This window comes from Psittacula echo, assembly GCF_963264785.1.
Source record: "Psittacula echo genome assembly, chromosome: 7".
NCBI lineage: Eukaryota > Metazoa > Chordata > Aves > Psittaciformes > Psittacidae > Psittacula > Psittacula echo.
The window spans coordinates 65,076,084-65,102,863 of record NC_137740.1 but is presented as its reverse complement, the minus strand read 5'-3'; the positions used below and the strand labels follow the sequence as shown (position 1 = coordinate 65,102,863).

At 41.1% G+C, this 26,780-nt stretch overlaps 2 protein-coding genes across 2 annotated transcripts; one reads left to right on the top strand and one right to left on the bottom strand.

Moving 5' to 3' along the window:
- Positions 1-156: 156 nt before the first annotated feature.
- Positions 157-10,351, bottom strand: RTCA (RNA 3'-terminal phosphate cyclase). Its single transcript, XM_080623072.1, has 11 exons — positions 10,288-10,351; positions 10,065-10,165; positions 8,891-9,034; positions 7,336-7,459; positions 6,783-6,841; positions 6,133-6,274; positions 4,862-4,986; positions 4,671-4,729; positions 3,932-4,026; positions 2,692-2,796; positions 157-455 (listed from the first exon to the last, which is right to left on the bottom strand). Exons 1-11 carry the CDS (start codon positions 10,330-10,332, stop codon positions 357-359), a joined length of 1,098 nt encoding a protein of 365 aa, XP_080479198.1. The 5' UTR covers positions 10,333-10,351; the 3' UTR covers positions 157-356.
- A 447-nt stretch (positions 10,352-10,798) lies between these two features.
- On the top strand, positions 10,799-22,557 carry DBT (dihydrolipoamide branched chain transacylase E2; the record flags this gene model as incomplete). Its single annotated transcript, XM_080622651.1, has 11 exons — positions 10,799-10,849; positions 14,981-15,104; positions 15,268-15,343; positions 16,197-16,378; positions 16,762-16,889; positions 17,750-17,993; positions 18,739-18,905; positions 19,884-19,961; positions 21,094-21,285; positions 21,444-21,515; positions 22,390-22,557. The coding sequence occupies 11 exons, from the start codon at positions 10,799-10,801 to the stop codon at positions 22,555-22,557; spliced, it is 1,482 nt and encodes a 493-aa protein (XP_080478777.1).
- Between the last annotated feature and the right edge of the window lie 4,223 nt (positions 22,558-26,780).

Genomic DNA, 26,780 nt, shown 5'->3' with positions numbered 1-26,780 from the left:
CCAAAACTCTTACATAGTTATTTTCTTTGGGTGAATCCTTATTCTCAAAGACCTCCCTGCAGCTCTCACATACATGCAGTGTATTGTCAGTGCTGTCCTCCCTGTGCTCATTGCGCTGCTACTAGTAGGAAAGAAACAAAACCAAGTCAAGTTTCCATTTCTCACACCAGTGTCTCAGCACTCCAAGGAAAAACCCCACATCAGCCTTGAGGTTAAATCGCTCAGATGTGACAGAAGGCTCCTCCTGTTCACATGCTTCTATACATCCATTGCCATGTAGTGCAATACATCGCTGAGGTATGTTGAGTTTGTCTGTTGTCAGCTTGCTGCTTTTTTTATGCTATTATTTTTAATCCCTATAAGTTTGGGTTTATCATTCCCATTCCTTGGCACTCAATGATGTAGGTATCTTTATTGGGATCATCCTCTTCTGATTTTGTCACAGTAAATTTGGCCTAGAAAAGGATTAGAAATAGTGAAGTGGTAAGACATAAGGTTAAATATTCAGTATCTGATGCCATATAAATGTATTGCCACGTGTTTATGTCTATTACAGCTTTGACTGATCTCCTTAAAAAACACTTCAATAAAGGTGGTGAAAGTCATCTAGCCATGGTAAATGCATTTAACTATAAAGTAGATTTACTTTCTACAGGTAACCCCCCATATAAACATTGTAGGAATTATTTTATCACCCTTGTCCTATACCATGGAGGGGATGGGGAGGGTGTAGCCTTTTATGCCAATGAGCAGCTGGAGTGTATGGAATTCTGCCTGGCAATGGATGATGGACCAACTGAGAGCTTGTGGGTCAGGATTAAAGGGAGGGCAGCAGCAGGGTATGTCACTGTAGGCGTCTGCTACAGGCCCCCCGATCAGATACAGACAGACAGGAGCAGCCTCGCACTCGCAGGCCCTTGTCCTCATGGGGGACTTCAACCACCCCGATATCTGTTGGAGCAATGGTACGGCCCCGCACAAGCAATCCAGGAGGTTCCTCGATTGTGTGGAAGACAACTTCCTTCTGCAAGTAATAGAGGAGCCAACGAGGAGAGGTGCCATGCTTGACCTCGTGCTCACCAACAGGGAAGGGCTGGTTGGAAATGTGACGCTCCAGGGCAGCCTTGGTTGCAGCGATCATGAGAGGGTTAAATTAGAGATCCTCAGCACAGTGAGAAGAGCGTGCAGCAAGCTCACTGCCCTGGACTTCAAGAGAGCAGACTTTGGCCTCTTCAGGAACCTGCTTAGTAAGGTTCCATGGGATATAGCCCTAGAGGGCAGGGGGGCCCAAGACTGCTGGTTGATATTCAAGGATCACCTGCTACAAGCTCAGGAACATTGTGTCCCAACAGGAAGGAAATGGGACAGGAAGGCCAGGAGGCCTCTGTGGATGGATAAGGAACTGCTGACCAACCTCAGAAGGAAAAAAAGGCGCATACAAGAGGTGGAAGAGAGGACAGCTGGCGTGGGAGGAATACAGAGACATTGTCCAGAAAGCTAGGGATCAGGTCAGGCAGATAGAATTAAATCTGGCCAGAGATGCCAGAGAAATGTCAGGGAAGGGCTTCTATAGGCATATCGCCAACAAAAGACAGACTAAGGATAATGTTTCCTTCTGGAGTGCACCTACGAGAGACTTGGCTACCCTGGGATTGGAGAACAGACCAATCTTGTTCAACATCTTTGTCAGTGACATGGACAGTGGGATTGAGGCACCCGCACTGAGTCTGTGGTAGCACCGAGCTGTGTGGTGCAGTCGACACACTGGAGGGAAGGGATGGGATCCAGGGGGACCTGGACACGCTGGAGAGGTGGCCAGTGCCAACCTCCTGAAGTTCAACAAAGCCAAGTTCAAGGTCCTACACCTGGTCAGGGCAATCCCAGGCAAGGCAGGGAAGAGATTCAGAGCAGCCCTGAGGAGAAGGACTTGGGGGTGTTGGTGGATGAGAAACTGAACATGAGCTGGCTTCAGTGAGTGCTCGCAGCCCAGAAAGCCCCCGTGTGCTGGGCTGCATCAACAGGAGCGTGACCAGCAGGTCAAGGGAGGGGGTCCTGCCCCTCTGCTCTGCACTCATGAGATCCCACTTGCAGCACTGTGTGCAGTTCTGGTGTCCTCAGCATAAGATGGACATGGAACCGTTGGAGCAATTTCAGAGGAGGCCACAAGGATGATCAGGGACTGGAGCACCTCCCGTATGAAGACAGGCTGAGAAAGTTGGGGCTGTTCAGCCTGGAGAAGAGAAGCTGCGTGGGGACCTCAGAGCAGCTTCCAGTGTCTGAAGGGGGCTACAAGGATGCTGGAGAGGGACTCTTCATCAGGGACTGTAGCGATAGGACAAGGGGTGATGGGTTCAAACTTAAACAGGGGCAGTTCAGGTTAGATCTAAGGCAGAAGCTCTTCCCTGTGAGGGTGCTGAGGCGCTGGCACAAGGTGCCCAGAGAAGCTGTGGCTGTCCCATCCCTGGCAGTGTTCAGGGCCAGGCTGGATGGGGCTTGGAGCAACCTGCTCTAGTGTGAGGTGTCCCTGCCCGTGGCAGGGGTTGGAACCGGATGAGCATGAGGTCCTTTCCAGCCCAAACCATTGATTCTATGATTCTGTGATCAAGTTCAGCTCACAATGCCTGCTGAACTGCATTGCCTTGTTACTTGATGATATCCGATAGGTAAAACTTCCCAAACTTTTGGACTCACCTTTGTCAGCTGCTCTGCAAAGTGTATGGCCGTCTGAGTATGAAGTGTAATTGGTCCGCTTTTCACTCTGGACACCCCCTTTGCTAGTGCCATAAAAATGATCAGCTGAAAGGGAGGGAAAGGTAATTATTAAGTAACTCTTCAGACCATAGGAACTTACTGATTTAAAACAAAGGAAAAGTCTATAGATGTAGAAATGTGGTCTGCCAAGTTTCGTGGAAGTTCATCTTGATGCTGAGTGTTAAGAGTGATTTAAGGCTCAAGAAGCTTGGAAGTAGTAACTGTAATGCTTATTACAGAAGGCCTGATAATTTTCCACAGTGGAGTGTACCACTGAACTCCCATCACTACATTCAACTTTGCTCTCCCCTACCCTCCTGCAACCAGACTCCAGATTGGAGCTTACCTTTGTGGAGAGAAAAGCTCAGGAGAAGGTTTTTGAATTCTAAGACTTCCTGATCACACATTCACCAGACAGCTATTTAAAAAATACTTGATTTACAAGCAGCACCATGACAAGTACTCGGTAAAGCATGATATAACCCTGAGCAGCTCCCATACGTACTGGTTTTAGCTGTAGCATGTTTCTACCAATTGTACTGCGCGTACTTTGGGAAAAGCAGGATGGGGCCAAGACCTAAATGCTTCCTATTATACTACACAACAGTAACATGCAGCCAGGTGTTTACAGCTGAGAGGTAATGTCACCCCACCTAGAGCAGCACAAGATTCTCATCAGGCTGTGCTGTTGAAAAGAAGAAAGTACAGGGTCTTAATTCCCAAATGAAGTTAGGTGAGCAAGACAAACAGAAGCACCTCCTAGATACTCTGCTCTCTAATAGCTGCACTTAGTATCATTCTTCATGTGTAACCAGGAGCTATTTTTACTCCCCTACACGGAATGCCAAATAAAAGCAAATTCCTACCTCTTTCTTCCACACATAGTAAGAGTTACAGGAAAGGAAAATTCAAGGATGTTGGTGCAAAGCCAGGAGCATCTGTGGTTCCTAAGAACTGTATGTTATTTGCTAATCCCAGTGATGTTGTGACCACACCTGGAAACCTCCTAAAACTTCTAATTATCAAATAATGGTAATTAGAGATACAGTCCACATTTCTATTTCTATTAGAGATAGAATCCACATTTCATTCTTTCTCTGTTCAGACTTATATTCTTTACAAGTAATACAGACAAGTTCTTGCTATTGCAACTTCATGTAAACACACACAGGAGCCTTACTTGGTCTTGCAGAGAATCATCCACAGTTCCACCATGTTTAAGATTCCTAAGCAGCATCTCGGCTGCTTCAATGCCAACCTTGTCAGAATTCTTTCCTAACAGGCAAATCCAGGAGATTAGGATGCTGCCAATCATTATTTAACATTTTTAAAATACAGAGAGAAAAAAAAAGAAGCAAGAATTTATCAACTTGTTAAACCTTATTTCTACGCTTTTGCCTCAAATATCTGCTTAAAAAAACCCTCTCATCTGGAGATGACATAATAGTTCATACTTGTTAAGCACTGGAAAGAAAGTAGCCCCACTCAGAGAAACATTTTATTCAAACCACTTAAAACCAAAATCGCTCTGTTCCTTTTCATCTAGATACACATCTAGATTCACTGTTGAACAAAAACTTCACAGGTAAATCACAGACTGTACATTTTTAAAGTCCAGAAGCATTTTCTACTCAGTGATCCTTAACAATCTATTCTGATAAAAGGTAAGTTGAAATAGGTAAGTTGAATTTTGTTATCTTGTTACTGTGCAGAAGCAGCTTAGTAGAAAGTGTAAGATTCTATTTACCATAAATGCTTAAAATCCGCTCATTTCCACTGTCCTTTATTACTAAACGACATCCATTTAAAAATGCAACACTCAAAGCATCAGCTATTTGAATAGGTTATACTTGAGATTCCTATTCGTTAATAGTACATGAAGTTAAATCCCAAAGAGGTATACTTCATGGAATTCTTACCTCTCTTGCCAAGTGACGACCCAGCTAACAAACAACCTGTTGAAGTCTCTGCAACAACACTAAGCAGAAACCCCAGAATCAGTATTAAGAACAAAATCACTTGCATTACACTTTATCAGCTATGTAATCACAATCTAGCTAATCAACCAGTAAGATTACACATATCAATAGGGAGTTTGGGCTCATCTTACATGATTCCACTTCCAGTCCCAAAGGCTTGATCATCAGGTTCTCGAACAGGCTGAATGTTAATGTAAAGATCTCTGATTTCTTTTCTGATGCATCTCACTGCTGCTGCTGACATGTCTTTTGCCAGCTAACAAAAGGTAAAAACAGTCATTCAATTACATAACTAATGTTTTTTCTTTCAGTTACATTACAGTGAATTATGACAGTGAACCACTGAAAGAAAGGGCTACTTTATTAACTAGAAAAACAAACGACTGTTATAAACCCCTATAAGCAAGCACTGAACATCATCTCTTCTGAGAATTTTCCCACAAAATTGAGGTAACATTAAATGTGGAAAAAAATACAATTATAATGATGTATGTAGAGGCTTCGATATCAATAGAAATTCATCTTTTCTCCAGTCATAGCAGGAAAGACCTGATTTTAGTCTTGATTATCCCAAGACATAGACTAGAAAAAAAACCCCCAATGAACAAATGAAGTAACCCACCCCACAACTATTATATACAGGATATACACTATAAAATATAATATATAATAGTTTAAATCACAGGCAGGTGGGGGCTTATCCCATACTTGTGATTCTATCATAGCCAATATTCATAGGTTTGGAGATTTTAAGACCAAAACTAGCAGTCCACAGCTCTTCAAAAAGTAACTCAGCTTCTTCTCTTCCTCCCTCTACTAATTGCTAGGCTGTGTTTGAGAAGGAGCCTTAAGGAGATCCTGCCACTCATTCTCTGTGAACACAAACAGGACAGGAATAATAGAAAGAAGGGGGTATAAAGGTGCAAATTCCTATTTTATCTTTGTCTAAACCTACCTTTGACTTGTTCTGTCTAACACCCTTAGCAATGGTTGAAAAATTTGATGCAGTCTGATCTCTGCCTATTACATTGTGTCATAAGTCCCATAAATTTCTGAACAAGGGCCATGATTTCAGATTTAAAATAATCCACCTTACTATGAATGACATGTAAATGAGATATGAGATACCTGTCAATATATGCTAAAGACTTTTGAACATCACATGAAAGATCAAGGATACCATCCTCATTTCCTGTTCTAGCTGATACCATATTGCTAGGCAAGATATGCATTTCAGAAATGTCCAACAGCTTGACTAATTGAAACCATTTAATAAGGCTACCTAGTTTGTATGTGAAAGACTGCAGAATACAGGAAGAATAGAGGTATGTTAAGTAGATTGCATGCAATTTTATATAGATATATGAAGTTGGATACTATTACAGCTATTCTGAGCACTTACTTTTATAGGCAGTGCTCCAGCAACAAATGCTCTTCCATATATCTTTGTCACTGTGCCACGTTCTGTTAAGTTTATTGGGTTCAACTCTTTGACTGGTGACATCTGGATTACAACTTCACCACCTCCCTGAGGATAGTAGCCCCTATTTAGAAAGAGTCATCAGATACAATTAAAGTGATCCTTATCACAAGGAAACCAAGAAAAAAGAAGGCTGTTCATGTATTTCATCATACATTTTTTTGTTCTCTGTTACTATACATAGGAATTTACTTGATATGCCTTAGAAATCTTTATAATAGAATTACATTCTCTGACAGTATTACCTCAGACCACACATCTTAACTACCTAACGCCAACATAATTGGCATTGCCATACAGTAATGTACTGCCTGTTCAGCATGCACTTGCCTCAGGGGTAGACCACAGGAAACAGTAAACAGCAGCTGAAGTCTCAGCAATGAAAAGAAGTCAGGAAAGAATCATACCACATCCATCACATGGTCAGAGTGCATCCAGGGGCAGCTAATGCAGATTAGTTATATATTATAAAATCATCCCTCAGCTTGATTGAGGGCACCTTGTGTATGTGCCTCTGTGCTCACACACTGGTTCAGCAGGACCTGCCACTGCCACATGTCTCCATAACTCACCTCTTCTTTATGTCACAATTAAAGGTGAAATTGAACTTTTCAACTATTGGCTTGAAAACCTGAAAACCAAGCAGATATAAAACCACAGAGTGAATCTGTTTTGCATTTATAATTCCCCACTATTTTATGCAGTCTTCCAAAACTAAGAAGAAAAAATTTCAGTTACATTATAAAAATAAAGAGAGTCAGTCTCATCCATGCAGCTAATTTGAAATTCTTCACACTTCATTCTGAATGACACCTTGTGTAAAAGTATTTTCTTATGGAAAGAGGAAGAGAAGTTCTTAGCAATTCACTGCACTTCTAGAATAAAGAATGTATTTTATATGAAGTTTTCCTTAGTAATTAAAAGCAAATGGACTAGTTAAAAGCAAAAGCTAGGGAATCCCGTGAAACACTGGTTGCTCTCTACACGAAGCAGACTAATCCTGTTACATTCCCATGACTAATTCCATAGTTACAAATAAACTTGCAGTAAGAGGAACAGAAATACAGTAGCTACATTTATATATATGCATGAAAGATGCACCAAGCCAAAGAAACTTTTCCCTACCATGACTGTGTAGTCTATCTGAGGAGCCATCTCAGCATTAGTCCCACCTTTTAAATGAAGTTCTGATGGAGAAGCAGCAAACAGCACACAGGGCATTGCCACCTGCATCAGGAGACACACACTCCTGAAAACAATCACAGGACAGTTAAATGTTGTACAGTCATAATCCATAGAATTCCACAGAATATCAAAGGCAAAGGATTTTCCAGAGCCTTTACGTAAGTATTTGATTTTCAACATTATCTATAAGCTTATTAATCTCAAAAAATAGTAATTTAAACCTTATGTCCTTAGCAAGCCTAAATATGGAGGGTTTTGTTTCACAATAATCAATAAAAGTCATGCAGCTTACTTAGTGATGGGACTGTGAGAACAACCTTACAGCTTACCTAGCAGACTGCAAAACCAGGAAAGGCTTAGGCAGCAATTTTAACACTGTAATACTTATTTAATAATAACATATTTAGAGAACTACACAATTGCTTAGAAGCTGGTCATCCTTCTGCAAAGAAAATCCAGGGGTATAGAAAACCTGCTTTTAGATACAAGACTCCCCTGCCATTGAATCTCTCCACATTTCATAGATGATAAAAAACTTCCAAAAGGAATTTTCCCAAAGGAATTTTGTTCAGCAAAACCAAACAATTATCTCACAGGGGTTTCAAACATCACTTTGAATTGTGAAAACAGTAATTGCTACTGAACTGAAGAAATCATGGCTTTGTTTCCTTAAGTAACTTCCGAATGTTTATGAACTCTACTGTTTCTTTTTCCTTCTTCTTGTGTTTAATTACACATTCCGCTGCATTGTTGTTTACTTTCTGTGTTAAGTACAAGGCATCAACTTGGTTGTTTATACAATTGCAGCTCAGAAAAATATTTCTCTTAGCTTAAAGGGAACTTTAACTTATGCCTAACCTGGCTTCTGCTTCCAAACAACTGTTCGCCTTCCATAGCTAAACCTACTTACTCTGTTTTGCAACAAATTCCAAGAACAAAGAGCCCAATATTGTAATAGAGGAGAAACACAGGCACAAAGAACCATGGATAGAATATGTTTCCAGTTCCCTAGTATCCCATATCGTATCACTACATGTGTACGTAAAATCCCAACATTTACTTTATTGTACGGTGATTATTTCAGATCTCAAAGATTTGAGATATTTATCTAATTTGCTGTATTTGACCTGATGTGTCATGTGCTAATGTGAGAAAATAATGGATAAAGTTTTAAATACATGGACAGCTGTTTTTTGCTTAACATTAATCAAGTGTTCAACTTATATATCAATTGTAATTCTGAAGCTATTACACTCGTACATACTTTATTCATACATATCCTCCCTATAATGGAGGTTCTCCGGTCACATGCATGTGGCTCAGGCAGCATAGATTTTGGCTCAGTACCCATGTATTAAAGTTGGGGGTTTTTTTTCCCCTGCTCTTTTGTGATAATTTTAAAGTTATCTTAAAATGTCTTCTGTCATAATTTTAAAGTTACCAAAAGCAGTTCAGAGCAGTCACTGGTCAGCATTATCCATGTACAAGGACATACCCTGCTGTTTTTGTATCTGCGATGTGGGTTCCACCTTTGATCTTCCCAGGAGTGAAGGTTATTTCTGTTGAGCCAATTTCTCCACCTTCCAGCTTCCCCTCACATAGATCTCGAATGATCTCCAATCCAGACAGATGCTGAGGCCTTGGAGTAACAATACAAAGTTAAAGATATGTGCAAGAAGACTATATACGCACATGGCACTGAAAGAACTACTAAACACCAAGTAATAAACACTATAGGTTCAAATTTCAGATCAAACAAGGATCAGAAATTCGATCTGGTTACTACAATTCTCCTGAGTTCACAGGAGCCAAAGGAGCAGCATTAGAATCATAGAATCAACCAGGTTGGAAAAGATCTTTAAGATCATGGAGTCCAACCATTGCCCAGCACTGCCAAGCCCACCACTAACCCATGGCACTGAGGCCTCACTTGCAGGGACAGTGACTGCAGCCCTGCCCTGGGCAGCCTGTTCCAATGCCTGAGCACCCTCTGGGGCAGGAATTGTTCCTCAGCTCCATCTAAACCTGCCCTGGTGCAGCTTGAGGCCGGTTCCTCTTGTCCCATCCCTTGTTCCTTGGGAGCAGAGCCCAGCCCCTCCTGGCTCCATCCTCCTCTCAGGCACTTGTAGGGAGCCATCAGGTTCCCCCTGAGCCTTCTCTTCTCCAGACTGAACCCCCCAGGTCCCTCAGCCCTTCCCCATCACACTGTGCTCCAGGCCCTGCACCAGCTCCGGTGCCCTGCTCTGGCCCTGCTGCAGCCCCTCAATGTCTCTCTTGTAGAGAGGGGCCCAGAGCTGAACACAGGATTTGAGGTGCAGCCTCCCCAGTGCTTAGACAAAACGCAGTGAGTAATGATGGCAGTACTGAACGGGAGCCAGCCAGTAACTGTTCCCAGAACCACAACAGAGCCAACAGTTTGGCTCGCCGGGAATGCCCGGTTCATTCCCGAGCCTTTCTCCGCGCTCGCTCCTTCCACGTAGGAGTCACAGCGGGTTTCCCGACCCCTCTCAACGCAGCGGGAACAGACGCGGTTCGTTCTTGGAAGCACTTCAAACAAAAGCCAGGCCCGGGAAGGCCTCACACGCGCCCTAACGCGGCCCCGCTGAAGGCGCCCAGGGCCGCCGCACCCCAGGAGCGCGGCGGAGGTGAGGACGCGGAAGGGCCGTTACCTGAGGCCGGGCTGGCTCCGCCCGGCGCGGATCCGGCGCACCCGCAGCGGCAGGCCCAGCAGGCAGCTCAGCGCCGTGGACACTCGCAAGATCTGCCCGCCCTGCACGGAGAAACGGCTCGTCAGGCGCTGTGGCACTGCGCACCTGGCCGGCCGCTGCCCGGCGTGGGGTAAGGCGAGGCGAGGCGAGGCCAGCCTAGCCCGAGGCCGCCGCCGGTGCTCACCCCCTCCATGATGCCGCCGTCAACCTCCACCCTGTCCCCGTCCATGGCCGGCGGTGAGCGGAGCGGTCCCTCGCAGAAGGCCCTGCCGCGCCGGCGGGATCCCAGCGGGGTCCTCCACACGGGGAGCCCCCGGCGGAGCAGCCCCGCAGTGCCACGGCAGAGCCCACGATCCGCTGCCGGTGTCGGTGTCGGTGTCGCTGCCTGGAGCAGGCGCAGAACGCAGACACTTCCCCTCCCGCCCGCCGCGGGTTGCCAGGAGCGGCTCCGCTGCGTGAGGAGCAGCAGCCGCCGGGTCCCAGCGCCCGGGCAGCCGCGTAGCGGAGTGAGGCGGCGTGGGGAAACCAACCACGTCCCGGCTCAGGGCCGCGGCGGGAGCGGTGCCTTTTCCCCGCCCCGCGCTCCGGCCCCGCCGCCGCCCCCCGCCTGGTTGGCTGCGGCTGCCGCGGCCGGTGCCGGTTGGCCGGTCGGTGGGAGGTGTGCGGTGCGGGTGGGCTGCGCTGGCCGGAGCAAGATGGCGGCGCTGAGCGCTGTGAGGAGCAGCGGCCGAGCTGCGCGGCGCCTGGTAAGGGGAGCGGGGGTTCCTGCGCTCCCGGAGCGGGGGGGGCAGCGCGCCGCATCGGCGGCGGAACGCGAGAGTCCCGTTGTTTGCGTCCCGCCGGGAGCGGGCAGGGACCCTCGGGGCAAACATGACACGTTCGCGGGCTCGCCGCCTCCCCTCAGCCCCCCGTGTGCCCTCCGCCCGCCTCGGCAGGTGACGGTGCGGCCCGCAGCCGGTCCGCGGTACCCCGCGCTGCCGCCCCGGAGTGTCCCCGGCTTCCAGGGAGCCCTGGACACCTTGCTCCGCCGCGCAGAGCACCCTCAGGGTCCTCCCCATTGCCCGTGCTTGCTGTGACAGAAGCGTGTGCCTCCTGCAGTAAGCCGCCGACAGCCGTACTTCTCTTCTGTTATTTCTTAGTCATCCGATTGCGCTGCCCGCACGTTACACGGCCATCGCGCCTCCTCTGCCCCTCGGCATGCCGTATCTGCACAGAGGCGGTGTAGCTTGCACACACATGGTCATAGAATCATAGAGTAACAGGTTGGAAGGGACCTGAAAGATCATCTCGTCCAATCTTTCTAAGCAACGCGTGACCTCGACTAGATGTCAAAGCACCTTGTCCGGCATCATCCCATCAGAGTTGCATGATTTCATACAGGCATCTGGCTAAACAGTGCGAGAAGAGAAGCTGTAACATTAGGCTGGACTTTGGGAATTCACAGCACAATAACTTTTTCGGCTGCCCTAGTACAAAGCATATGAATAGGGAAGATGGAATATCGGGAAATGTACTTCTCTGAATCCCAGAAGCCTTGACATTTGTAAATTAAGTACCTGAGACACCTTGCCATACTTCAAGAAGTGAATCTTGACAGTGGGTTGGACTAGATGATCTCCAGAGGTCCTTTCCAACCCCAGTGATTCCATGATTCTGTAATCTACCTAGTTACCTTTTAGGACACTTGCAATCTCATACACATACACCATCATGAAGACTTACTTCATGCTTTCTTCTGCCTTCTTGTATTATAGTCTTGTTCCGGTAGTGAAGAGTGTTGGTTTCCAATTATGTCACCGATGTTTTGTAAATGTCAGGAAAACAAACATCTTGTAATAGTAATAATCCAAGTGAAAACAAGGGGCAAGGCAGTTCTCCCCCAGTTAGCATACAGCTCCCATGTTGTCTTGGTTCAAACTCAACCAGATACCAGTGGCTGATGTGCCCTCAGTATCAGTGAGAGGCTGGAGGGGGCTCTCAGTTTCTTCTCACCACAGTAACTCCACACGTTGAAGACTGGCATAGGAAAGGTGCTATTTACTGTGGCCTTATTGCCTTTAAATTGTCATGTAGTGTAATAGTGGTGACATAAACATAGCTGCCATGTGCTTCTTGGGGTTTTATTGCTATATTTTCCCAGATATTAAGAGATGTAGATGGGTATGCTATGGATATTAGAACTAATTTTGCCTTTATATGCTTTGTTATTTTCTTATTCAGCATTACACAGTGTCCTGGGTTCAGCAGTAGCAGCCATTTTTCTCCTTCTTAGTAGCTGGTGCAGTGCTGTGTTTCTGACTTTCAGCCTGGGAACAGCGCTGATAACACTGATGGTTTTAGTTACTGCTAAGTAATGTTTACTGTGACCAAGGACTTTGTGAGTCTCATGCTCTGCCAGGGAGGAGAGGAAGCCAGGAGGAAGCAGAGACAGGACACCTGACCCAAACTAGCCAAAGGGGTATTCCATACCGCAGCACGTCATGCTCAGTATATAAACTGGGGAGAGTTACCCAAAAGATCCAGATCACTGCTCGGTCAGGCTGGGTATCGGTCGGCGGGTGGTGAGCGGTTGTATTCTCTTCCCTTGTTATTTCCCTTATCATTATTATTACTGGTGGTAGCAGCAGTGATTTGTGTTATACCTTAGTTACTGGGCTGTTCTTATCTCAGCTGTGAGAGTTACATCCTTTCCATTCTCCTCCCCATCCCTCTGGGAGCAGGGGGAGGAAGAAGGGGGGAGTGAGTGAGAGGCTGCGTGGTTCTGAGTTACCGGCTGGGCTTAAACCATGACAGTCAGAAAATAGCATTATGATGATTAAATACTGAAATTAATAAGCTCAACCTCTTTATTTAATGGTTTTTAATTTTCCCTTTGTTAGAAAAGAGCACTGTTCTGTGAAGAGATTGGGTACTGTATTACTGCTTTCACATACTAGCACACCAACTTTATAGTAGAGAATGTGCAAAAACCCAAATCAATGCAGTGACTTTGGATTATTCCTACAGTATTGAATCTCTTCTGTAACAAAACCAGTCTGGTTTTTTTTGCAGTGATATTACTAGTTCACTACCTGCATTGGTTACCAAATGTTAAAAACACATGGGAAGCATTATGAAACTTCACATTTAGAAATAGTTTTACAGATCTGATGTGCACCTTGTGATCATCTTCTCAGGTAAATATTAAATGTTTTCCATGTAGGGTCGTATAAAGAGAAAAGAGCCTTATTGTAAACCTGGGACAAAAAGATCATGTTGGACAAAAAGAAAAAGTAGCCATGGACTGAAGTGAGAAGAAATACAGAATTAAAAATAGGAAAAGATAGGCTTGTGAAGATGTACATTATATACCAGTGTTGTAACTGAGAATTTTAAGTGTGTTCATAAAATAAGACTTGTCAGTGCTGAAAACTATCATTTTACCTAACTTTTTAATGGTGAAAATTCTTTGGAGAACTAATAAAAAGGATTTAGTGTTTGCTCTTTACAGGAATGAGAAAAATACTCATTCTAGATCAGTAGATACAGTCTTTAGATTGTATCTAGATCAACAGATACAAGTAGCGGGCAGCTGAAAAGTAACTCGGTATAACTTCATTGTGTCCTTTATTGTCCTGTATAAACATTTGTTCTTGAAAGAAAGGCGATAGTGAATATAACTTGCAATGCTAGACTAAATAACACAGAAAATGTGTACATTGTCACTTCAGAATGGTTCCGTTTTCTGAATACTCTACTTTTTTAAAGTGTAACATAAAATCAAGTAGTTGAGCAATGTGGGATGTGGGGAGGGAAATCAGGAAGTTTCATTTGCTCTGTAATAACTGGAATGCTTTTTAAGTTGAAATGAACTCTCCCATGCAGGTGTGCAGTTTTCTGGCTCCTCGCAGAAGATAATTTCTAAATTTTACAGTTTTGAGGTATATTGTAGCACCTGAATTTATTTTTTTTTTCATATCCCTAAATTAATTAGAGATAGTATCCACAGATAAATGATTTTTGTAAATTTTACAGCACTCTAAGACAAAGTAACACCAGAATCACATTAGCTTTAAGAAATCTTACTAAATAAGAAAGGGTCTGAACTAACTTCTGTTGAGTTGAATGATAAAATGCCTGTTTCTGTCAATGCAAGTGGTACTGGCTTTGCTTTTGACCAAAATCATGACTGATTACGTGATGCTTTAAAGCATCATGTTTTGCCTGAAGAACCGTCTACCCTCTAAGTTGGATAGATACAATTGTAACCAAGAGAGAAAACCATCTCACGGCCCAGTCCTTAAAAGATGGCATTAAAGTTCATGTGAAATGGTACTTACTTGAAGATGGTTGCCTTCTAGATATTAACAGAAATAAAAGGGCAACTGTCTGTGCCCTCTGGTGTGAATTCCCCTTGCAATCAGTACTTCTGATCAACCTTTGGTTGGAATAAGAACTGACAAAGGGAAATCCACTGATTTTTCCTGCAGCCTAGGGAGCTAGCCCTAGGGATTTTCTAGCCAGCATCCATTCTGGATAAGAATATTTCCGATGGCTGATGTAGTTGATATTATGTATGCTTTCTGTGTGTGTGTCCTGATTAAACTAATTGTTTAGAGAAACAATAGCAAGTGTGAATCTCTTGCAAGATCTTGTCATGATTTTTGTTAACTGGTTATGTTATTGTGGCTTTGATCTCCCCATGTGTTTTGTTGGTGAAAGAAGTTAAAACCTGGCAAAGCTTACGTTAATGTAATGGTTATTGTACATTCAGTATAATTGTGTTTCCGTAAGAACATCTCTTATATAAAGTAGGATTAAACTGTTGCATCAGGAATATTGAATGAGCTCTGCATTCCTCAGTCCACGTATTAACACTGAAGACTTTTCTCCTCCAGGTTTGCAGTCACCGGGTTAGATCGTGCAGCAGCATTCGCTTTATAAAATCAAAATATGTGTGCGTGTTTGACAAATCTGCCCTCAAGTTTAGTCATCAGCAGCGATTATTCAGAACATCTGCTGGTAATTTTTTCATCATAACATTTCTTTTACTTTGCTATTTGATGAGTGTTACGTTCGCAGTTTGTATATGACGGGTGTGTAGACTATGCTTGATGCATTCAGATTTTTCTGTCTGAGGTATTCAGTATTAAACATTCTGTATTTCTGGTTCATCTGTTTTAAGTTTCACGTGGCCAAATTGTCCAGTTTAAGCTTTCTGACATTGGAGAAGGGATTACGGAGGTGACTGTAAAGGAATGGTAAGCTCTACTTTTATAGAAATACATTAAGAAATCAGCAAGTAGCTTAACGGCTGTATTATCAGTTATGTATCTGTGAATATGTTTTCTGGATTACTAATGAAGTTTTTCAAGTTTATTTTTTCCCATTTTTAAACCTTGTATATACTGAGCTTTGCATTTTGCTGCTTACAGTCTGATCTATTTGAGAGTGGAAGAGGTAGCAGGAATGGGATGCCCTAACTGCACTTGTATATAGGCTTTTGTTCAGCAATGAATGTTTTCAGAGTGCAAGTTGGTGTTTCCTTTGTTATATTTACTCAGGCTGAACTTCAGAAGCAAATGCCTAGTCTGGAGAATCCACATCATTTTATCCCATACCCCTTCTCTATTGACATAGCAAAAGATTTGAACATTAAATTACTTGTAAAAAGCCAGTGATGAATGGATTAAACAAAATCAAAGTGTACAGTGAAGGAAGGCAATGTTGAAATGCCTTGTTCTTTGTAGAAATAGGTGAAAATATACTGATCCTGGCAATTTGAAACTAAGAACTTTATTAGATTCAGACTAAGCTGGGCTCATTCTTATTTTTAGATGATTTATAATCTGTCAAGAAAACTCTGCTTTACTAAAGTAATAGTAAAAATCCATGTCTGATGGTATCCTAAATCATTGTGTCATTTCACACCACAAAGGGTTCTGCAGCAGTCAGGCGAAAGGTATATAGCAAATGTACCCATTATGTAGAATTTGTATTCTTATCTGGAATGCATTTTCAAGTTGTGGGCATATACATAACTGATCAAAAGAACACACAGCATGGATTTTTACACTTAACATGTTTATACTAGCCCTTGTCTTTTTCTTTTAGGTATATAAAGGAAGGTGATAGTGTGTCTCAGTTCGATAGCATCTGTGAAGTACAAAGCGATAAAGCTTCTGTTACTATTACTAGTCGTTATGACGGCATCATTAGAAAACTCCATTATAGTTTAGATGAAATTGCTTATGTTGGAAAACCACTAGTGGACATTGAAATCGATGCTTTAAAAGGTATTGTAAACTGGGCTTTTCTCTCTCCTGTTTTATGTTTGTTGTCATAAGGCCATCAGTGACAGTTTACTTTTTCCTCCTGAAACTCTTGAAACTGATTTCTCTCTCTCCCTCCTCCCCCTTTATAAAGTCAAGAAAACTCCCTCCTCCCCCTTTATAAAGTCAAGAAAACTAAGCAGAAAAAGCTGTGATACTTTATTAGGATTTATAATCTCAACACTCCCTATTGAAAATTTAGCTTAAGCAGCAGCCTTTAGCATGCTGTGTTCCCATCCCATCCCTTCCCAATGTTAAAACCCCCATCTGTCATGGAATCACAGAATGGTTGAGGTTGGAATTCTAGAAATGCTTATAATGTAGTAAAGTTAACTTTTTGTTTGCAGGTGTCGCCGCAGCAGAAGATGTTGTTGAAGCACCTCCTATGTCTCATGAAGAACACACACACCAAGAGATAAAAGGTCACAAAACATTAGCAACCCCTGCAGTTCGTCGTCTGGCCATGGAGAACAATGTAAGTTTGCTGAACCAGGTCCTGCTACGTTTTATCCAGCTTTTATGTAGCAGTTTGACTGACAAGGAGAACATGGATCTAAAGGAGAGTACAGCGAGAAATTACTTGTTTCCAAATACATTTCAAATGTGTAAAACTGTTGTAAAGACGAAGAGGATTGTGCTTTCTGATGATTATGGTGGATAGAAAAAGAATTACTGGGCTTAAAATGCAGCTGAGATGCTTTAGGCTGGAGATTAAGAAAACCCTTTTAGAATAAAAATAAGAAATATCAGAATAGATTCCTTGGAAGGAGAAGGGAAAATGGAATCGTAGCTTTAGCTACCTTGTTCTGTTTTTCAGACTTGTATTAGAGCAGAGGAGGTACTAGGTGAGCTTTTCTGATTCTTTTTATGCTGTGAATCTATGAATATTCCTTTGGCTTTGAAAGCTCATGGTGCATTTTTAGGAGAAAAATAAGCAGAGAAAATTTGGTGGAAATGGCTTTCCTCAGATTAATCATAGCATCATAGAATCAACTAGGTTGAAAAAGACCTTTTAAGATCATCAAGTCCAACCGTTACCCCAGGGCTGCAAAAGGCACCACTAAACCATGTCACTAAGGGTCTCATATTGATTCTGGGAGGTAATTAAGAGGTAAGTAGTATTAATAGTACTCACTTAAAGTATGCAGCTGGGCACCTAGTGGGCCTTCTGAAGGATTTGAACAGTGTTGAGTACCTAATAAATCATAGAAAGGGAAAGAAAACTGTAGATACGTTAGCTCAATAACTGAAATGATTTTTATTGTGGCTCACAATACAGAATATTTTTATATTGCTGTAAAACAAAAGTGTCATAGCTTGTTATGTACTTTTCAGATTAAATTGAGTGAAATTGTTGGAACAGGGAAAGATAACAGGATCCTTAAAGAAGATATACTCAATTACTTGGCCAAACAAACAGGAGCTATTTTACCTCCATCACCAAAGGCTGAAATTATCCCACCTTTGCCAAAATCAGAGACTCTGCCAGCTCCTCCAAGGGACAAAGCACGCAAAATTCCTGTGCCTGTTTCCAGACCCATTGTGTTTTCAGGAAAAGATAAAACTGAGCCTATAACAGGTAAATAATGGAATATACAATCTTGAGACTAAGTTCACAGTAGGCTACCAGTAAATGTTACTCCTTGAACAGATGGTTCTTTTTGATGGGAGTGCATTTCATGTTATTGTCATGCAAGTGAGCAATAGGAAAACATGCTCTGTTAGAAGGTGTTGCATGAAATAATTATTTTATGAAATAATTGTCCATGTTTTGGTTGGATAGAATTGGGCTGCAGGTTACACTTGCTCGTTTTTAATCTGTGGTTCTTCAATGTGTGCTGAAACAGGTAGAAATTCTGAAACACATGTGAGATAGGAATCATACAATTAGTGGGAAAGTGTTGTGAATTTGAGAGTTTATCAGTGCTTAATATGATTAAGCATACTTTAGCATTCACACTTCCGGAGAAGCGTGCAACAAAATACATAAAATAAGAAAAATCACATTAAAATAGGAGAATAAAAGGGGTTTCGCTTGCCTTTCAGGCAGTGTTTATTGGGAATGAGTAGTGCAGATTACTGTACTATGATGTCAAATACATACGTAGGAGAGATATGCAGTAATATATTCTGAAATATTGCAGTTGTAAAAATTGAGTTGCATGTGCTAAAGTGAGCTTCACCCTGTCCTTCCTTCGTTGTGGTTTGGTTTGGGGTTTTTTTAAGTTGTGTGATTTGTTTAATGGAAACAAATAACTGAAATTTCAACGTACCTTGCCAGAAGCTCATTCTGTTGGTTTAAGAAGTCAGTGAATATTTTGCAGGTTTTCACAAGGCAATGGTAAAGACTATGAGTGCAGCCCTGAAGATCCCCCACTTTGGTTACTGTGATGAGATTGATTTGACTCAGCTTGTGCAGCTGCGAGAAGAGCTGAAACCTCTAGCCCAAATTCGAGGAGTTAAGCTTTCCTTTATGCCTTTCTTCATGAAGGTGAGGCCTGCAGCAGAGCATTTACGCAGATTTGGTCAAAATCTGATCAATGGTGGTGTAAGTTTGGAGCACGTCTTTATCCTCTCCATAATTACAGGGCACAAGTAAAGTCTCAACTTTTCTTGGTTATTTATCAATTTACTATTGGAACTGTAGTTAGGGCTATTTTAATATCATGGAAAGTCTTAAATATTAATGGGTAGGGATGGAGCAGATAAAGCATTATTTGTGATGGGGTTAAGCATCACTGGGTGTTTGTATTGCACAAAACAAATTTGGGAAGCTGTCACTATTTTTTATGAGCTCAAAATAAACATCATGTGAAATGCATAATTAATAGTTATTATTCTTATATCTTTGGTCAGTAATGAATCCCGTAGGTGAATCAGTATGTCTCTCCTGTTGTTCAGGTGAATCAGTATGTCTCTCCTGTTGTTCAGAAGATCAAACACTTGCACTCATTTAGTTGCCATGGTTCCATTTCCAACTGTTGGCATCAGTGAAGACACTGAATGCATAGCTTAGTCTGAAACTTCTGGTGATGCTATTTCAATTAGAGTGCTAAGTAAGCATTTATTTTTCTCCCTCTCTTTAGGGGAAATTAATATTACTTCCTTGAAATAACTTTCATCTAAGTGGACAGCTGAGAATGACATTGCTGCTGAATCTCTGAACTTTTGTCTTGGGATATTTGATTTGAATTGTGAAATGGAAATAAAAGCAAATTCAACTTCAATTATACTTGGGAAAGGGATTATCACTCTTCCTGTGTCTGTCTGATATGTATTTGGTTTTTGTAAGTTGTCTTTTTCTTGTGCTATCCTAATGATGACAGAGTATCAACAGACAAGTTTAGGAGAGTTTAAGCCATATTGTTATTAATCTATATTGTCTCCCACCCTTCCATCCTTTCCATGCAGCTCTCCAATTCTAACATATAAAAATCTATGCTTTTATTTTTTCTTTTCTATTTACCAGGCAGCCTCTCTGGGGTTATTGCAGTATCCCATTCTTAATGCTTCTTTGGATGAAAACTGTCAAAATGTCACATATAAGGTTTGTAAAGTACTGATAAAAGTTGTGAGCAGAAAACCTAAACTAACAGCTGACAAGGGCTTTTCAGAATGCCCAAGTTCATTACAGGAACCAAAATTACAGTGTTGTGCTGGAAATAATTTGTGTGTCATGGAATCCCAGACTGGTTTGGGTTGGAAGGGACCTTAAAGCTCATCCAGTTCCAACCCCTTGCCATGGGCAGGGACACCTTCCATTAGAGCAGCTTGCTCCAAGCCCCATCCAACCTGTCCCTGAGCACTGCCAGGGATGGGGCAGGCACAGCTTCTCTGGGCCCCCTATGAGAGTGTTTCACTAAAACTGGTGTTGCGCTAGCAAATAATTTGTGTGTCCAGATTCTAAGATTGGATTTGATTTATTATTGATCTTATTTCAGTAGTTTCCTTAATGAGAACCTATTTGTTATTTAGACTGGCCTTAAAAATGCACATTAATCTAGTGATTTCTTATTTTTCACCTGAAGATGAGCTAATTATTATTATTATTAAGCATTTAAAAATGAGAACATACAAATTCTAGTGCAGTTTTTAGTAATGGCACAGTGGTTCCACTGTTGCAGCCCTCAACCGTTATGTATTAAATTTGTATTTTAAACTCATCTTTGGTAAAAATGGGTTCATTTTCATACAAGGTGCTGGAGTGATTCTTCTGAGCAGGGAATTTTTTCTTAAGTGATGTGTACCTGCTCCTTGCAGTACAAACTTCTTTTGTGCTGTTTTATCACTCTCTCTCAGATGAATCTTTACGTATTCTTTCTAGCAAATGAAAGGCAACTCAGTTTCCTTTTAATGTTAGTGAACTCGTTAAAACCTGCTGATCATGTTTTGTTACCCATATAATCATCCTGAAGTCAAATATTTGCAGTTCAAAATTGATTTCAGGATTTTGTATTTGCCAAAATAAATTTGCACTTGGCAGATGTGAAAAGGGAATAATTGAAACTTTTACATCCCCTTCTCCTGTCAAAGCTGTGGAGAGGAGTTGCAGTTCCTGCTACAGACAGTACTTTCTAAGTTAAAAAGATACATAGGGAAGAGTTATTCAAGTGCTTTTCTAGGGAAAATACAGATTTTGACTGCTTATGTTAATATCCAGCTAATGAAACTGGTTGCAGGCTTCGCACAACATCGGAGTTGCTATGGACACAGAGCAAGGTTTGATTGTCCCAAATGTGAAAAATGTGCAAGTCTGCAGTGTGTTTGAGATTGCTTCTGAATTGAATCGCCTACAGTCCCTGGGCTCTGCAGGCCAGCTGGGAACCAGTGACCTCACGGGAGGAACATTCACCCTTTCCAACGTTGGCACAGTAAGTACTGGAAAACTGGGAGCTTAGGCTGAAAACTGAAATAAATACCTTAGCAAAGTTTAATATGCAATGAACAGACCCTGTGGCAATTAATGCGAGAGGCAGTCTGCTTAAAACAAAGTTAATTTCATTAATATCCCTAGCTTTTTCTTTTCTAGATTGGTGGCACTTACACCAAACCTGTGGTATTACCTCCTGAGGTAGCTATTGGAGCACTTGGAAAGATACAGGTATATTCACTTTCCCTCAGTGATGTGTTTAACTAAGTTCTTGTGTAATGAGAATGTCTCTGTTTTGTTTTTCTTGCATAAATATTTCCTCTTTATGTGACAGAAGCTGCATAGCTTGTGACTGAAAAGTTTTGTGATGTATTTAGAGACACCAAATGTTTAAATAGAAGTCTCTTGTGCCAAGGATTCAGATTTGTTTTCCAGAATCCTGTTATATTACACTCACATCTATGTTTAGCCTTCTAGTTATTCAGAGACAACATAAATATATTCTTACAGGTTTTGCAACATGGTGATAGCATTTTTGCTGTCATCAAGGAGAAAACATGAGACTGAAACAGTATTCTGATACTGAAGTTTAGTTTCATGAGCCGTATAACTGAATTCATACATTCATTCTGTATGGTGAAAGGTGTTTCGTATTTCCCGAATTTCAGGCTTTAAATCTTTAATACAGACATTTGAGATCAACGGTGGAAATGAAGTCAATATTAAATTGAAATTACTTTTCCTGTGTTCTTCCTGCAAGCCTTTTGTTTAAGGAATGGTTTAAAAAAGCCTTCACTTTGAGCACTAACAGTGCAATAAACTCTTCAGGAAGAAACTTTTGAGTCATAAAAGGTTTTTGCTGTTTCAGGTATCTCCTTGTTGGTGGAAACAGGATATGATTGTTTATTATGTAGGTTTGCAATATATCCTGATCTGCAGCACAAGCAATAATGGGAAGGCCTTTGTTTTTTCAATGGCCCTACTGCTGTCTGTCTCATGTAGCAAAATGTTTAGATTTAGATTAACAACTTAATGGTAAAAGAAATACAGCTTTGTGAATGAAAGTATTTCCTATTCCTGGTTTTTCCTGTCCTCTGATGTGTAGGTTCTTCCTCGGTTTAATGGAAAAGGTGAAGTATTTAAAGCACAGATAATGAACGTGAGTTGGTCGGCTGATCACCGCATCATTGATGGAGCTACAATGGCCCGCTTTTCGAACTTGTGGAAATCTTACTTGGAGAACCCTGCTTCCATGCTGCTGGACCTTAAATAAAGGAAACACAGCCTGGAATATGCCTTCCAACTTTGTCAGTTAGACTGAATAATGACAAAAGCTGGCGCTGCTAGCACATGCCCTTTGCTACGCACATTAGTATATCGTATTGTATGGTTAAAAGTTCTCAACAGCTGGTATCAGCCTATCAGTCATTACTTCTTTTAATTAGTAGTGCTGTAATTTCTTCTACAGCAGACTGCAAAACTTAATAGATCATGGGGCGACTTCTGATTACAGTGATGGAATGAATGTCTTTATTTTGCCTTTTCTAATACGTATGGTTGTGAGGCCGGTGTGACCGAATGACACTGATCTACATCTGCAGTATTTATAATCTGATTAACCTGTTTTGAAGGGAAATGCTCATAATTCTTCCTTGTTGGACACATACATTTATTTTAATAATTATTATCCAAATTTCCAAAAGAAGTTATGCAAAAATAATATACAAATAAAATGCCTTTTATGCTTCTGCTGAAGTCCAGAGAGCTTTTTGTTGTTTAACTGAACAAACCTCTTGAGTCTTTTGCCAGTCCACTTTTTCCTGGCAATTACTTGCACAGGTACTCCTTATCGAATTATAAATTAAGAGGCCATATTTATTGAAATGCTTGCTGATAACATTTATTGATAACTGTCAGGACCTTAATACTCTAGAATATCCTGTATTTTTATAAGCTGGAAGTAGCTGCAGGCCTTAAATACCTTCCAGTTATTTCTGTTTCATATAGAAAGCATCTGTCTGTTACAAAAGAAAGAAAGAAAAGAAAAAACTGAGGATCTCGTTTGGTTTTCTGTCCTTGGGAAAGCCTGACAGGAAGCAGAACATGTTCTGAAAGCTTGCATTGTGCATTGGTGTTCAGGTACTAGAGTTTGACAGATTAATCAGATACAATGAAGAATTAACATTAAAAAAATCACTGTATCAGATAAGGGCTTTTTAAACTCTGATGTGAGGCACATGATGAACGGGTTCAAGTTAGTACCTCCAAACAGGCAAAGTCATGTGGCTTTAAGGTAAACTGAACAGATGATGAGGTTTGCACTGGTGATTTAAGAGGAGAGATGAAGAAAACTGATGGGTATAAATTCCTGCTAGGAATTTAAGTTGCAAACAGACACAAGAGAAGACGGTTACATGGCCTTAAAAATGAATTTGTGAGGCACAAAATGGACATTTCTCTCCTTTCTTTAGATACATCAAAAATTGCCTCTACAGGAGCATTCTCCAAAATTGTAGACCAAATTTGTCGATTGCATTAGCTGTGAAGATGCAAGACACAAGCTACTAGAGGCAGAATCTCTGCTATCCTTGATGCTGAGACTGAGCAAGAGGAAAACTGCTAATGCAGGGGAGGGAGCATGGGAGCATACATGTAAGGTGCTACTTATATTTCTATTGTGGTATAAAAGTCTTTTATATCTAGGTCATTTCTTGCAAAGTTTGACTAATATATCGTGCTTATCACCTGTTTGATTTTTATCAGGTTTATTTATTCCTAATAAAAAATTAAAGCCACAAAGACTTGTAGTAATAGTGGTTTTGTTTGTTCATTTTCTACAGGCAGTTCTGTACAGGTGACAAACTTCTATTTCTTCTTCGTGAATTTCTACTTCTCTTAAAGATCCTCCTGCACTCAGGACTACCAAAAGAACACTGCTTTCCTACAAATATGTTGTTGTGGTAACAGCTTAGTCTGGACAGTGTGTTTTTTAATCTGATGACCATGGAGAAAGTCAATTGAGGAAACATGACTGTGTGATAGAAAGCAATAAAGTGATTTGGAAGTATTTGAGACACAATACTTTTGCTTACACAAGGAGCTTGAAATTTCCTTCCCTCTCAAAACTGCAATAAAAGGGAAGGTTTTCCCTAGCTCCAATTACCTGTTTCTCTTAAGGAGGCGGAAATGAAGTAGTTAGTTAGATTTTTAGTTATGACTTTTTTAGATCAAGAGAAAACACTGATTAGAAACCACTGTGGACACTGAATCTATATGAAAACTGAAAGAAGAAATACCTGTACCAAAGAACCTGCTGGATCATTTTTGCTTCTGCATAACTTTAAAGGAAGAAAAAAAAATCCAAATCAAACCAAAACCATAGGAGAAGGCTGGAAGATGGAAAACTAAAGCAGTTAGTGTCTTCTTACTTAGGTGTTGGTGTTCAGGTGTTTATTTAGTTGGTCATGGACTGGAGAAGGTCTTTTTGGTTATAAAATCCTATGTGGTAGTGCTAATAATGAGGAAAAATTCATTCTACTGAAAGAGGGTTATAACCAAATGAACGACCTTCTTAAAGTTTCCTCTTCACAGTTTCCAGTCCAGTGCAAGAACTGGTTAGAATTATCCACTTCTAGAGCTTCTGCCTTAAATCCCTGTGATTCCTCCTCTCTCTCTTCCCATTTGGATGAAGAAAAGGATTCTGATAGAGTTGTTCTTTTACCTTCTTCAAGGGTTCTTTAAAGAGATAGAGCGTTAAAAATGCTTAATGATTGGAAGCATGAAACTGGGTGAGTGATAACCCTCTGCGCACCCAGTACGGATTACTTTTCTGTCTGGACTTTGATATTTTGCACTAAAATTCTCCAACAAGAGAATTCTTCAGCATGGGCATAAGTAACGAGGAAAATGCTTAATGATGTAATGCTTTTGCTAGTCTAATTAGTCAGCGTTGCTGTTTAATAGCACTTTCAAGCTCAGTTATCTTGCAGAGAACCATTGCTGGAGTAAAGCAAGTAGCTGTCGTTTTGAATTCAACACTAGCTGCTTTTTCATTGTGGAGCATAACAAGTACTTCTTGCTTCTTTTTTCTGTCCCCCAGTTTGTAGCTTTTGTTACTGGGACTCCAGTCATGTTCAGCAAACTGGGAGGACTGTAAGAGTGCTAAACGTTTGGGGGGTTTACAGAGTGCCTCATGTGATACCTTCTATTCTCAGCATAGGTTAAAATTAGAACTAGACTGACATTGCACTGGAGTCTGAGTGAGGATTTTAAATGGTTTCGTTAGCACAGGCCAGGTTTGTAACTTATCTCTGCTTTTGCTCAGAAAGCAATGAGTCCCAGAAGACCCTCGACAACACCAAGTAATTGAGGTACGTTGTTGTTAAACTCTTTCAGATACTTGGAGGTGAAGTTGTGGGGAGATCTGATTACTTGGGAGTAAATGTGCAGCTGTTTTACAGCCATGCTTGGGAATTCAATTGTGAATCATTGGTTGTGATTGCATGATTGTCATGGATTTTATTTTCCCAACAAATAATAAGATCTAAGAATAAGAAGCTTTTGATGGTAGTCTTGTTATTATGTAATTAAATCTCTGTGAAAACAAAGTCATATACTTAGGCTCTCTTTCGTGTTTCATGGTTCTAAAGCAGTATTTATTGAATAATATGCTTTCCACAGCAAAAGAGCATTGCACAGTGTAAGCTTTACTAAAAATAAGTATTGTTTCAACTGTCTAGTCCAATACTGGTTTTAGTAGTACAAGTATTAAGAAGTGCTCCTTTTCTGCAGTTTATATAAAAAGATATCAAGTTTTCTACCTAAAAAGGCTTACAATTCAAAACATGTCTCTAAACAACAAGAAACGATGGATCAAGTAAATCACTTCATCTCAGTAGAAGTTTAATCCTGAAAAATAAAGCTATTTGAATTGTAACTACTAATCAGAGCAAAAAAAAGTTGCATATTGGGGTGAGAAATGAGAAAGGTTAATTACAATGAGGACCACTGAAAGAGAAGTTAATCCTTCAAACTAGTAAATGTGATCACATACATGTGGTGAAGGGAAAAAAAATACAATCCTCTCTTATCCAGGAAAAACTTCAATTCCTCCTTAGGAACCCAAATGCCAGACTGCATTGTGCTGCACTGGAGTTGCTGTTTGTGCCACCTGTCAAATCCTGACGGTCCTCCTTAACAAACAGAGAACAGTTGAGAATCCTTAATATTGGCCCAGGCTCTTCTTTATTCAAGCATTAGAATTGGATTTTTATGCTGTCTTTATAACAGAATGCAGTCCTGACAATTATTTCTTATTGTTTGCTTGTACATTTTTAATTAATTGAGCTCAGTACAATCAAGCTTTAGGAATAACTGTGTTACAAAAGACATGGTAAACATCAAATAGAACGACTGACTGTTTGAACACACCGATGTTCACTAAGCAATTCACAACACACAAAATTGTAATGGAACACGATAGAAAAGATTGCTCAG

Excerpts from the sequence above, each read along its gene's own strand:
- RTCA (XM_080623072.1), bottom strand. The coding sequence starts at position 10,332 with ATGGACGGGGACAGGGTGGAGGTTGACGGCGGCATCATGGAGGGG. Across the intron at positions 2,797-3,931 it reads ATGATTCTCTGCAAGACCAA|CTGATCATTTTTATGGCACT; the intron begins GTAAGGCTCCTG and ends CCTCCCTTTCAG. Across the intron at positions 456-2,691 it reads TTGCAGAGCAGCTGACAAAG|GCCAAATTTACTGTGACAAA; the intron begins GTGAGTCCAAAA and ends ATCCTTTTCTAG.